Source organism: Eulemur rufifrons, chromosome 11 (genome assembly GCF_041146395.1).
Source record: "Eulemur rufifrons isolate Redbay chromosome 11, OSU_ERuf_1, whole genome shotgun sequence".
NCBI lineage: Eukaryota > Metazoa > Chordata > Mammalia > Primates > Lemuridae > Eulemur > Eulemur rufifrons.
The window spans coordinates 1,099,443-1,113,209 of NC_090993.1; the positions used below are offsets into that span (position 1 = coordinate 1,099,443).

Sequence of the window (13,767 nt, forward strand, 5' to 3'; positions counted from 1 at the left end):
GACTCTCCGAGGAGGCAGAAAGTAGTAAGTGCTCATTTTGAAAGAACAGATAAAACGCCAAGAGTTTTCACAAAAGGGAAAAGGCTTTGGGTGGGAGGGATTCCAGGGGGATTCACGGGATGGATTTTAAAGAACACGCAGGGTGGATGTGCAGAGATGGGAGAACGTTCCAGAGGGAAGAGGTGGAGTGGCGTGTGCATGGCGCGTATGAGAAAAATACCATCGCTGGGTTCCGGGCAAGCTCAGTGTCACGGATCAGACAGAGGCGGCCGAGGGAAGCCGGGATGAGACTAGCCAGTGTGTGTGTGTGTGTGTGTGTGTTGGAGGACCCGGGATTGTGAGGGAGGGGAAGGGAGTGACATTTCCGAGTGCCGAGTCCCAGGCCTACCTGTGCTCCTCGCCCTGAGGGTGCTCACCTGAGCGTACGGGGGATTTGGAGGAAGCCATACGTGAAGTTACAGGGTAATTCTGGCACACCTGCCTTGGTTTAAATTTTCCCAGTGCCTTTGCAGAAAAACATGTCTATATTAATAAACGTGAAAAAAAGAAAAGAATGCAAAATACGTATAAATTTCTCTTAAGCTAAAAAATATACAATTTCAAAGACATTGCGACTGTCACAGCCACTAGGGCGACTGAGGAACAGATCTGAGGAGCCGGCACCCTGGGCCGATGCAATATTCACGGCAGCTCCACGAGGTAGGTGGCATCACGCCCATACATGGGAAAGCCGAGGCCCAGCAGGGACGTGCCACCGCGGTTGAGGAGCAGCCGAAGCAGAACTCAGTCCAGGATCGGTGCGCAAAGTCGTGTCTTTGCACTGCAGCCCACGAGGCTGATGAATGAGGTGTGGCGGGAAATGAAGCTGAAAAGGCAGGTTGGCGCTCAATCACGGGGGGTCCTGAGGGCCAGGCTGAAATGAAGGCAGCGTGTGGCAGGACACGGCTCACGGGGCGAGACCTGCAGGACCCGCGGGTAGAACACGAGATGCAGCTGTTCCCACCTCATCTTCCCTGGGGCCACCTCTGATCCCTAAGGCGACGCGTGACCTGCACCCAACAACGGCACCGTGCCCAGGGCGGACGAAGGAAACCGGCCCCTTCTGCTGCCCGTTTTCCGCTCGGCGTTGTTTCGCAGGGCACAGAGCATCCAAGTCACGGACCAGCCTATCTTGGACCGAATGCTGCACAAAGCCTGCTGGCCGTCGGCAGCCTCGCCCACGCCGCCCCTCCCGTGGTTAGGCCGCGTCCCGCAGCCGGCACAACTGCAGAGCGGTATCGTCGGGTTGCAAGGAAATTAACGGAGAGTGGGAATCTCTCGGGGCAGCTGCAGTTTTCTAGATCTGTTATTTTCCATTTGGAGGTCAGTGAGGCAAAACACCGTGTTGATAGGAAAATCAAGAGATTTATGTTGTTTTCGCAGAAGCCAAAAAACCTCCAAAAAGGACCCCAAAATGGTGACTCGGTGGGAAATACAAAGTGAAGAGTTATTTGCGGGTTGAGAGAAGTTGGAAACTGCTCTCTTGCTTAGGAGATGGTTCCTACAGTTTGCAACTGAATGCCATCGTCTTTCTTCTTCTCTCTTTCTTTCTTGAGTATCTGTTGAGAGAGTTTGCTAAGAAACCAGCCAACATCCTGGGGGTCCTCAGGCCACCTCAGGTACTGCCGTTTCTGCACAAACCCTCGGATGCACTGGTGTCTCATCAGCTGGTACTGGGACAGGGACCCGACCACCACCACGATGAGGGCACCACTGAGGTGACTCAGGCACCTGCCCTGGGCGTAGCTGAAGGCTTCGAGGCACCAGCCGTCCCTAAGGAAGTGTCTGCTCACAAGACAGACGATCTTCCTGCTGCTCCAGACGGCATCCTGGATGTTGGTGAGGTGGTTTTCCCCCGGGACAAAGTCCCTGTCTTCGAAGCAGAGGTTAAATCTGTTCTGGTCACTGTACTGGGAGTCCAGGTGTTTGAGCAAAGCGCTCTGCACCCACTCCAAGTCTTTGCTGCTGAAGCACAGATAGGCATCGTATCTGTACGGATCGGACTGTGTTTCCCAGCGATGGTCCCCGAACACCAGTCTCTGGGCTGTCTTGTAACAGGTGAAACAAAAGCCCCGGAACTTTGTGACCACGAGGACAGCCACGAGGAAGAGAGTCAAAGTGACAGTGAAGAAGATGAAAAGGGAAAACTGCAGGGACTTTAAGACTTCTTCTTCGTCACAACCTTCTGTGGAGATAGAGTAGAGGGAGACCCCAGAGAGGGAGTCAGGGTACGAGCAGATCACGTCCTCAGGAGACCCAAATATAGTGACATTGGTCTCATTGAGCCACTGGATAAAAGGGCTAAGTTCACACTGGCAAATAAACTTGTTGTGAGTTATGTCCAAGGCACTAAGGGATACAAATAAATCAGGATCGGGAACGAGGAGTTGGTTTCTGGATACATCCAAGATTTCTAAATTAGCAGGCAAATCGTTAGAATAAAGAACTGTCAGCCTGTTGGAGTTGAGGTTGAGTCCCCTTAATGCAGTCAAATCGCTAAACACTCCTGGTGGAAGGAAATTAAGGTAGTTGTTATTCAAATGTAGAATTCGGAGGTGGAAAAGACCTTTAAAAACATCCCAGCAAAGCCCAGCTTCCCAGGCAAGTTGCAACATGTTTTCTCCAAGCAAAAGTTTTTCTAAGCTGAGATTCTTGGAAGGGGTAGGACTTCGCATGCAAGAGGATAGGCGATTTTGATTTAAGATGAGGATCTGGAGGTGAGGTATCTGAAGAAGAAAGTAGAGTTCATCCATATTTTCTAGCCTGTTCGCGGATAACTGGATGAAGCTGGCTTCAAGGCCAGCCCTGGGCAAAGTCATCAGTTTATTCCCTCCCAAGAAGATGGTAGATACTCCTGGAACGAGAGAAAGGGTTTGAAGAGCATTGTCTCGGAGATCCAAGGTATTTAATTTTTTCAGGAGTGCGAACGTTTGCTCTTGAATTATCCCGATGTGATTCTTTTGCAGATCAACACGGGCCACGTTAGTTAGTCCGTGGAAGTTTGAATTGTAAAGTTCTCCCAGAAGGTTATAGGACAGATTGAGAACCTGGAGGTTGTCAAGTCCGTAAAACGCTTCGTCTGCGATCTTGTTTATCTTGTTGTGGGCAAGGTTCAGAAGCTTCAAGTCCTTGAGTGTCTCGAAGAGGCGGGGGTTCAGGGAGAAGATAAACCCATGGGAAAGATCCAGGCGGGTCAGCGAGCTGCTGGCCAGGCCGGCAAAGGTGCTCTGGTCGGGATCTCTGATGTTGTGGAAGCCAAACCCGGAACCCATGACGTGGTAGGAAAGACTCAGAGAGGAAATCTGGCTTCCACTGATGGCTCTGCTGAAGTTTCCTGTGGCGTCCACCGTCCAGCCGTTCTCCGAAACGTCCAGGGTGTCCAGCACCACGCCTCTGAACGGGTTGGGGCATTTGCCCCAGTCGGCTGCGGTGGTGCCGAACAGCCCGTTAGCCGCGAGCCTGAGGGCCAGCGTTTTCCCTCGGAGCGGCTGCAGCTCGCTCTCACACAGGGTGTGTATTTGGTTGAGGAAGAAGTCTATGGACTTTAAGGAATTCAATTCCTGAAATGAAGGATGGAAGTGAAGGCTACGAATCTGATTCATGGACAAGTCCAAGCGAGTTAAAGACTTTAAATTTCTGAAATAACCATCTTTCAGTACAACATCGGAGAGACCACAGGAGAACAGTCTCAGCTCGAACAGACGGGGCAGCCCCTGGAACGCATCTGGGTGCAAGAAGTCGATCTGACTTCCGCCCAGGTCCAGGATCCTGAGATCGGGCAGGTTTCTGAAGGCCTCTCTGCCGATGGTGAGGGGCGTGCGCTGGGCCCCCAGTTCTAACAGCTTCAGCTGCTCCAGGAACGGGAATGACGAGGCGGTGACGGTCCTGATGTAGTTGAAGCTCAGCAGGAGCCTCTCGGTGGTGTTGGGGACCGGGGGGACCTGGGTGAGGTTGCAGGAAAGATACACAGCCATCTGGCCGTCGCAGGAGCAGGGAGAGACTCCCCACACCGGGCTGGCCATGAGCACCACGCCTAAGAGAAGGTCCAGGTGGTCTCCCATGGTCCTGCGGAGAAGAAGGGACAATGAGAACATGGGCATCGAAGCTCTGGGGCCTCGGAACTTGGGGTTTCCTCTACGATGTGCCCGTCCCCGTCGAGCCCTGGCCTCTTCTGACTCCGTGACCGTGGCTGTTGGCAAGTGCAGACAAAGCCGTCCTTGCTCTTTCTAGCGAGCGTCTATACTGAATTACCTACACACTAGGCACCGTTCTAGGTCCTTTAGAAATAGTTCACTGAATCTCTGTAATAACTCTAGGTTTGTTCATTCATCCGTTGGTCCCTTCAGTCATTCAAGATTTGTTGAGGGAAATTGAGGAAAACAGCAGGAAGAGACACATCTTTGCTTCACTCCAGCCCGGCACCGCGTCCCTGGCCCATGAAGGCTCAGCTGATAACGTGGAAAATAAGCCCCCGACGTCCCCCCTGCGCTGTCCAGGTGACCCCTCCACCTGCGTTTATCCAGCCCTACTGTGTGCACACACAGTCATCTCATCAGGCAGAAATTGGGACTTCACGTCATCCCCACAAGGAGTCACGTTTGTTTAATAAATATGTGCTAAGCACCTCCTGCTTGCCTGGCGTTTGTGAGATTGTGCGAGTGCCAAACAATAACCCAAAACCGGTTCGTGTGGTTAAGTCCGGGGGGAGTTGACCGGCTGTCTGGGTTGAGTGTCCCCCGCAGGGGCAGCAGCAAAAGCTGCAGAGTAGACGTGTCCGGCGTCTGTTCCCGGTGCCGTGCCGGGCGCAGTGAGGAGGGGACATGGGAGCAGCCCAGCCTCAGAGAGCTCGGAGTCTCCACGGGCAAAGCACCCGAGAAGTCCGCAGTTTGCTCTAACTGTGACAAAAAGCCTCTGTTGGAGGGTAAGGAGAGAGTGACATGGCTCAGGGGCCAGGAGAATGAAAGGGGAAAGAAAAGAAAGAAATAGGAAGAACGTCGTGGTTTACAAAGAGCACGAATCCCAGGAGATCCCCGCACCGGCCAAGTCTCCGGGTCAGCGTGGACAGGCCTGGAGCAGTCAGGGTGCCCGGGTCCGCCAGCCCCGCCGAGGCTGTGCTTTGCGCCGGGCTCAGCTGTGGCGGGGTCTCCCCAGAAACCGTGGGGCTGCAGCACACAAAGTGCAGCACAGCAGAGGTCGGCATCGATTGCTGAGTTGACTCAAAGTATCAAAATGTAGTAATCGTTAGGAAAAACTTGGTGAGAATGTTTGTCATCGCTCTTGATGTCTCTGCCATCTCAGTAAGTGGCCCCAGCATTTCCACCCAGAGCTCGGGTGACAACAGCTGCGTCACCCGCATCCTCTTAACCATCACTCCTGCATCCGATCCATCAGCAAGTCCTGTTGGCTCCATCCCCGCTCCCAGGCTGCGCACTGCTCCAGTCCAAGCCACCACCATCTCTTCTCTGGGCTACCCCAGAGACCCCTTGCTAACCTCTCTCATTTCTGGTCTTGCTCTCGTTCTCCAAACAGCAGCCAACGTGTTCTTTTAAACACATAATTCAGTTGCTATTGCTCCTCTTTGCACCAGAGCCTGCCCTTCCTCGCCGCCGTACTCAGAATAAAATCCTACAAGGACATCTACGGACTGGCTCTTGCCTGTCTCTTCAGTATCGTGTTTTTTTTTTTTTTTTTTTTTTTAGACAGAGTTTCTCTCTGTTGCTGGGGCTAGAGTGCCATGGCGTCAGCCTAGCTCACAGCAACCTCAAATTCCCGGGCTCAAGCGATCCTCCTGCCTCAGCCTCCCGAGCAGCTGGGACTACAGGCATGTGCCACCATGCCCGGCTAATTTTTTCTATTTATATTTTTAGCTGTCCAGATCATTTCTTTCTATTGTTAGTAGAGACGGGGTCTCGCTCTTGCTCAGGCTGGTCTCGAACTCCTGACCTCAAGCAATCCTCCCGCCTCGGCCTCCCAGAGTGCTAGGATTACAGGCGTGAGCCACCGCGCCCGGCCTCTTCAGTATCCTCTTCAACCATTTTTCTCCTCGATAACTTAGTCAACAAATATTTGCTGAGCACCTACTATGTGTCAGGCATTGTTTTAGGAGCTAGAGAGACAGCTGTGAGCAAGACAGGCCAAGCCTGCCTGCACGGAGCTTCTGTTCCAGGGGAGGATGAGGCATCGGACAATAAAAGAAGAAATAGTCACCATCAGGTGGAGGTAAAGCCGTGGGGGACATAAAGCAGGAAAAAGGGGTCAGGATGCCAGGGCCAGGGTGGTGGCTCTGTCTATAGGGTGGTCAGGAAAGGCGTCTGTGACGTAATGACATGTGAGTAGGGACCTGAAGGAGGGAAGGAGAGGTTATGTTGGGGCCAGTACTCGAGGCGGAGGAGCAGCCAGCGCCTCCCAGGTCCCAGGGTGGGACCTCCAGCTGGGGGTCACATCTGCCTTTCCAGACTCTGCCAACCCCAGGGCCTTGGCACATGCTGCTGCCTCCATGTGAACCTCCTCTCTGCTCCTCACGTGGCTGGACCTTGTGATGTTTCCTCAGATGAGAGCCTTCCCCCACGCCCACTATTTGAAATAGCTGCCCTGCCCTGTCCCTCTCTCGAAAACCAGCCCATTTCCACCAAAACAATTATCACAAGTCCTTAGTGATGCCCAGAACAGACACACCCACAGAGACAGAAAGTAGAGCTGAGGCCACGAGGGGCGGGGGGAGGGCAGGGCCTGGGGAATCACTGTGTACTGGGCACAGGGTTTCAGTTCAAGGTGACGAAAGAGTCCTGGACACAGACGGGGGTGAACGTACTTAACGCCACTGACCTCTGCACTTAAACTGATTTAAATGGAAATTTCAGGTTATATATATTTTACCACAATTTTAAAAAATTAAACCAACCAACCAACCCACTACTGATTCCTAAACCTGACTCCTGGATATTCCGGTTACAGGCCTGGTGGAGGCTGGAAAGAACCTTTTATAGCCACATGCAGGCACTTGGAGGCCAGGGGTCCCCAGCCGTGCTTTGGGAAGCGCCAGTCTGAAGGGTCCCTCCAGCTCAGAGCCCTGTGACGCTCTCAGGGGAAAAGGGCTGGTGAGAAAATCCGAGGGCTGTTGAGTATTGGGTTTTTATTACTAAGGCTGAGTTCACTTGTGTCTGGGGCCTTGAGGGAGAAAACCAGGAACGGCACAATCAATGCCGGCCTCAGTACTCCCGCCAAGCCCTGTTAATTAAGATAATGAGGCCAGAGGGAGAAGGGTCAGTATCCCTTTCATTTGAGCTGAATTCATTTAGCTTTAATCCCAGCCATTAGCCGGGCAGATACCCTTTCTTGACTTAATTGCCTGGACAGCGAAGCTGCTCACCTGAGCCCGGGGGAGTCTCCGCGTAGCAAACACACAAGCCGGGGTTTGGGGGTGGCTCTTCTCCGGGGGCTCCACCGTGGGCCTGCGAGTGTCTCCGCTGAACCAAGGGCTGCTCCCGTGCTGAGTTCTTACTCGATCCCCGGCAAATAACGAGGCTGCTGGTCAGGGCAGAGGATTCCCAGCTGGGCGTGGAGCTGCGGAGAGGCCGCTTCTCCTGCTGGGCCCAAACCCGGGGGCCACGGGGGCACCGAGCACGGAAGACTCACTCTCCAAGAAAAACACTTAACTCATTTCCAAGTCGGTGCCCGGGAGAGTCTCTCCGAAGTTCACACAGCAACAAAAATCCTGGACCAGTTTCAAGCGTGGGTATGGGACGCAGGCTTAGCCTCTCAGTCCCTGTCCCCTTCAGCATCCATGGGCGGGTCCCCATTCAGCATTTTGCTCTGTAGAAGAATTGGAAACTTTCTGCGTCTCTCTGTTAAACGGGATTTTTAAAAAGATCAAGACCATTTTGTAAATCAAGGTGTGTAGAACATCACGGCTGACGGGGTCTTGAGAAACCTTTGGCCCAGCCTCTCGTCCAGAAGGTGGACGGCTAAGCCATTCAGTCACACGGCATCTTTCTTGCTTGTAACTTCGGGGAGGAGAAAAAAGAAAAATCACTGTGGTAGGAGATTTTTCCCCAGGACCCGGACATTTTTCATGACATTTCTGTGGTCATTTCATTTCCAACGACTCAAGCACAAGGATGAGGATGATTCCACCGTCTCTACTCTCCAGCGAGCAGAGAACTTGCTGACCAAAGGCCCTTGTGGGTTTCTAGGGGGAAACAGAGCCAAGGTGACCTTCAGAGTTCGACATTTCTAAGCAGCGTGACTGGGCAGATGTGGCCGTGCTAGGACGCAGCGCGTAATTGTTGGATTTCAAATTTAGGATGAAGGGAGTCCTGGCGGTTCAAGAGTTGACTTCTAGTGCTTTTTATTATTTTATAAATGATCAGACTGGTGCTCAGAGAGGGTAAGCTCTTGCCCAAGGTCTCACAGTTAATTAAATTGTGGAGCTGGGATTTGAATCCAGTTGCAAACTGACTCGTCATTGTGATCTTTAACCAAAATCAAAACGGAACACGCTGCGAAACCTACGGAGCCTGGAACCACCCCCTGCCTGGGAAGCAGCCACGGACCTTGTTGAAACGGAGATTCTGATTCATCCTCTTGTCAGGGCGGGACCTGAGCAGCTGCATTTCCAACAAACTCCCGGATGCTGCTGCAGCTGCTGGCGCACCGGCGGCCCCTCGAGCCCTGAGGACCTGGAGGTCTGCTCCTTGCCCCGCTGTCCTGGGCTGGGTAGGACCAAGTCTCTGCATGAGTTTTGTGACAGGGGCTATGCTGACACGTTCACCCCAATCCTTCTCAGCCCTGAAGAGTGAAGCACCTGACAGTACCGCAAAGAAGGTGCATCCGGGCTTCGAGGAGGGGGAGCTGGGCAGGGTACATCGTTTTCCTCCGAGCAAAGGAAGCAGCTGAGCTTGGGGCGATTTCTCCGGTTCCTGGAGACGCGCTTCTCCTGGAGACCGGCAGGGGGCGCGCGAGGGGCGGAACCGCGCGGTGTGGACGCGGCCCTGGCGCTGGGCCGAGCCCGGCGGGGAAGCGCGCGGTGTGGACGCGGCCCCGGCTCTGAGCCCAGCAGGGAGACCGCCGAGAAACCGGCAGCCGTAAGCGGGTGTGATAGAGGCTGAGGGCGAGCAGGGGGCGCTGTGGAGCACAGAGGGGAACCTGCAAACCCAGCCCGAGGCGCCTTCTGCACACACGGACGTAGGTGTGGAGTCCTAGTGACCAGCAGTCAGCGGGGGGCGGCAGGCGGCACTCCTGGCAGAGGCTGCCCAGCAGCATGGCCAAGGGGGAAGAGACAGCCCAGGCCTCGGGCGCTGTCTGGGGCTGGAGGGGCTCAGAAGATGAACGTGTGAGTCCACGGCGCGAGCTGGTGGGACAGCTGGTGGGAGCTGCAGAGGACACTCTGGGGCCACATCAAGGATTCCACAGCGAGGGCAGCAGGGGTGGCTAAGGGTTGCGAGCGCTACCACCGCGTTACACTCCGCAAGGCCTCCGGGAACGAGCTCCAGCTGCTTTATCCAATCTTAGATCCCCAACCACGCACAACCCACACCTTCTGCTCCAAGTAGGGGGCCCTTTACTGTTCCCTAAATCATTTACCAAATGCCTCCTAGGTGCCAGACACCAAGTGTGGCTCAGGGTATCCCTGGATGAGTGAGACACAGCCCTGCCTCGGTGAGTGGGGCACAGACCCCCCAACTCCTACGGGCAGTGCAGGTGGTAAGAGCTTCGGCAGAGGTTTTTGCAAGGAGCAATGGAGGACAAAGAAGGACGTCTCCAACTCTGCTCAGAGACTGGGGTAGGGACCAGCCAGGGAAGTCCTCATTGGAGAAGTGCCCATTGAGATGCTTCTTAGAAAACGAAGAGGATCCCCCAGCAGAGCATTGTGAGCACAAGAGAGTGAGCACAAAAGAAAGAGGCATGCAGAAAAGACTACAAGGTCAGAGCCCTATAGGGAAGCCAAGATGGCAGGGTGTGTGAAAAGACATGTAGCCCGAAAGGGAGGCAGGGAATTTGGACTGCCTCTTGTGGACACCAGGTGCCTTTGCTTGCTCTGAGCTTCATATTATCCTCCAGTTTCCTTCCCTCTGTCTGTCCTGGTCCTTGAATGCCCTTTGTAAGTCAAGCTTAAGACCAGCTAGCTCTGCAAAGCCCTCTGTCTTTCCCAGCCCACACTGGCTGTCTTCTTTGAGCTAGCAGACGATATAAAATTTTGCACTTAATTGCTCTCTAATTATTTCACAGGTGCTGGTTTTGTCTTCCCACCTAGACCTCGAAGCTTCTGAACAGCAGGGACTATGCCTCAATCTTAGGTTTGTGGCACAGAGAAGAGGACATTGTTCGTGCGGCTCACACATTAGGGGACTTCATGAAACCGGAGCTGGGAAGCACCTAAGCTTCAGAGATCTAACAGAAGATTTGGATCTGCCTTCTGCATTCCTTTCCACAAAGTTAAGAGTGAAATAAACACACCTGGACTCAATAACTGGACATCCCAATGTTTTCTTGCTGTACAAGCCTGTGAACATGCAGAGACAAACAAACAGTACTATTTTCGATTTCAACACTTAGCAAAGCCAAACTTCCTCATGTACAGAAATAAACAAAGAAGGCTCTGTGCTAGATATCCCTTCCTCAGGAGAGGTCCTCCCTCCTCTGACACAAAGCTAAAAAGCTGGTAGAGTTGGTTTTGCAATCAGAGAACAGAACCTAAAAGCTTCTTGCTTTGCTCAGAGCTATAAATGTCATCATTTTGGATGGAGGAGCCAGTCGGGCTGATAGTTATGCCTGCTTGCATGGGCATAGTCACACTGATTGTTAAAATATAAATTGTTGTTTTACTGCTTGGTAATTGGCTCTAGCCCAGATCCCTTCTCTGGGACCCCCTGCAACCTCCCCACAGTCCGGCAACTGAAGGGTCGGCATCTGGCCCCGCAGAACTTCTCCCAGGGTCCTGCTTCAGGGCTTCCCTTCTTGCTGGCTGTGCGTGGCACACTGGGAATTGTTTTCTGCCCACGAGAATAAGGTGGGTCAAGGAGGCCAAGAGATCTTAGACAAACTTTGCAGAACCCAGGTGGGTTGGGCCTGCCTGCTCCCGCGTGGGAGCTACACCTAGCATTGGTGGGTAATGACCAACGTCCTCTTCCAGGCACCGAGCGAAAGCATGTCACTACAGGTGGGTGCACCTGCCACCCAAACAGGGCGTCGCATCGATTAGGTCATTGCTCAGCAACAGCATCCGAGGGCCACTGCGGTGAAGCCGCTTGTCTGTGGTTCCCGGTGCTGGACGGACGTGTTCCAGACACCAGGTAACTACACAGCGCACCCGCCACTGGGGAAGCCGCTGCCATCGAGTCCCGCCCAGCATGGCCTCGCCAGCCTTCCTGGGGCAGCGCCCTCGCCCCGGGACAGTCAATCAAGCAAACCACAGTGCGGTCCCCAAGCCACCCTCGCCCCTTAGGAAAGGGCTTTCCAACTGCGGTTCTACAGGAGCGTAGCCACTAGGCCATCATCTCCAAAAGCAGACTTTTCCCCCCAACATGAGGGAGCCCTGGCCAGGCCACACTACCCGGTGCTGTGTGGCAGGGTGCTCAGGCCTTTTGCCGAGCAGCTCGGCGACTTTCTGGATTTTCACCGCCTTGCCGGAGGTGAGCATCTAGCTCCCTTTCCCGAGAAGGACAGTGACGGAGCCGCCTGGGACAGGCTGCCGGCCCCTTCCCCGGGGGGACAGGAAGGTGCGAATGAGGAACCGACCAGAGGGAACCGCGCTGCCCACGGCGAGGACGCGGTGACTTCGCCGCTGCCCAGGTCTCCTCGCGTCCCGCCTGCCGGGCACAAGGTGTCCACAGGACACGCGTCCCCACCCCCGGGCCCAGGGGCCCCCGCCTCTCGCGGGCGCCGCAGGACAGACAGCGCCGAGCGGGGACAGACGCCCGGTGGGGGCGAGAGCTGGAACAGCCCCGTCCCGCCCGCGACTCAGGGCCGGGCGGGCAGGTCCCCTCCGGCTGCAGCGCGCTCACCTCTGGGACGTCCCCGCCGCGCGCCGCTCGGCTGCTCCTCCCCGCAAGCGGCGCCCTCGGCCCCGGGCTCCGGAAGACACGCCGGCCCCGCCCACCGTCCAGGCCCCGCCCACTGGCACGCCCCGCCCCGCCCAGGACCCGCCCACCGTCCCCGTAGGCCCCGCCCATCAGCTCCGAAGGCCCCGCCCACCGCCCAGGGCCCGCCCGCCGCCCCCATAGACCCCGCCCACCGTCCCCGAAAGCCCCGCCCACCGCCCAGGCCCCCGCCCACCGGCGTGCCCCGCCCCGCCCAGGGCCCGCCCACCGACCCCATAGACCCCGCCCACCACCCCACAGGGGGGGCCCCCCCCACCGCCCAGGCCCCGCCCCTCCCGGACACGCCCCCTCAGCCCGCGCCCCTCTCCGCTCTCGCAGGGAAGCGGGGCGACCTCCCGCGCCCGCGGCGGGGCTCGGTGGCTGCGGGACGGGCGAAGCTTCCGTTTGCCGGGAGGGACGCAGCGCGCTCGGCGGTGGGGGGCGAGGGGCCCCTGGACCCGAGGGAGGGGCTCCCCCTGGGGGCGGCCGGGGCCAGGGTGAAGGGGCAGAGGTCACGCTTGGTCCTCTGCAGACTGCAAAGTGTCCTGGAGGCCATCGAGGCCCGCGCCGCCCCTTCCCGTCCTGTCGCCGCACAGAGCGGGAGTCTCGGACCGAAGGCCCGGCCACGCGGCGGGGAGCCCAGCCCGGCCCCGGACTCCCGGCGCAGTGCTCCTGCCGCCGGGCCAGAGTTCAGGCTGCACTGGGATGACCTCAGTGACAGATTCCGGTCAGCGGAATGTGTCGCGTGTGTCCGGGAGCCGGGGCGCTTAGGGGAAGGAAACTCTGCTTTGCCTGGAAAACCCGAGAAGATGGACCTTCCTGTCCCCGAGCGCACTGTCCCTCCTGCCCTGACTTCCCTTTTGTCCCCGCACCCGCTCCGCTGCTGGGGTTTGCGGCGCTTTCGGGAAAAGGAACCTGTCAAAAGAAGGAAATGGACTCCCCAGGGGCTCGTGCCACCAAAGGGTTAAAGAGAGACGTCCTCAAAAAGTCCTGGAGTGGCTTTCGGGGGTGAAACCCAGTTCGAGGGCGGAAACGGTGCCGTCTTAGAGTAAGACTGAGCGTGGGGGTGGGGGGCACAGACTCCCCCCTCCCCCCACCCAGACACACCCCCCCCCCGCCACCTGGGGGGCAATCACAGAGCGGCTGACAGTCCCCACTCACTGCCTGGAGGAGCTGGTGACAGGATCGGGCAGGGCGGGAAAGACAGGTGTAAAACAAAGCCTGGCACTTAATTACCGCACCAGGATCTCATTATAGTCTTCTCAGCTCCCCTTCTCGGCTGGCAGCTCCAAGCCTGAGTGACAAATTGCCTCAACTAGGTCTCCAAGGGCTAAAACCCGCCTCCCGGTCCCCACTGCGGGGGCTCTGGAGAGGCCGGGCGTGTCACACTCTGGCACCGCGCAGGGCAGGGCAGGTGTGTAAGGGCGCCGGGGCACAGTAACCGCTGCAGCCACAGCGGCCCTCGCCGGGCCTCGGTAATGCCTGCGGGGACAAGCCCAGCGTCGCCTAGGGAACCGCAGGCAAGGCAGGGAGAGCCTGACAGGTGGCTGCATTTGCCCCGCATCACAGACGGGCGCTGCGGGACCAGCAGGGCCTGGCTCCTCACAGGCGCGGTGACTCTGTGGGGCGGGGGGGGGGAGCGTTGCAGACA

General features: G+C 56.5%; 1 protein-coding gene across 1 annotated transcript; it reads right to left on the reverse strand.

The window, feature by feature from the left end:
• Positions 1–380: 380 nt before the first annotated feature.
• On the reverse strand, positions 381–12,076 carry TLR5 (toll like receptor 5). The gene is made up of 2 exons (XM_069484594.1): positions 12,042–12,076; positions 381–4,104 (listed from the first exon to the last, which is right to left on the reverse strand). Exon 2 carries the CDS (start codon positions 4,098–4,100, stop codon positions 1,527–1,529), a length of 2,574 nt encoding a protein of 857 aa, XP_069340695.1. The 5' UTR covers positions 4,101–4,104; positions 12,042–12,076; the 3' UTR covers positions 381–1,526.
• Positions 12,077–13,767: the final 1,691 nt, after the last annotated feature.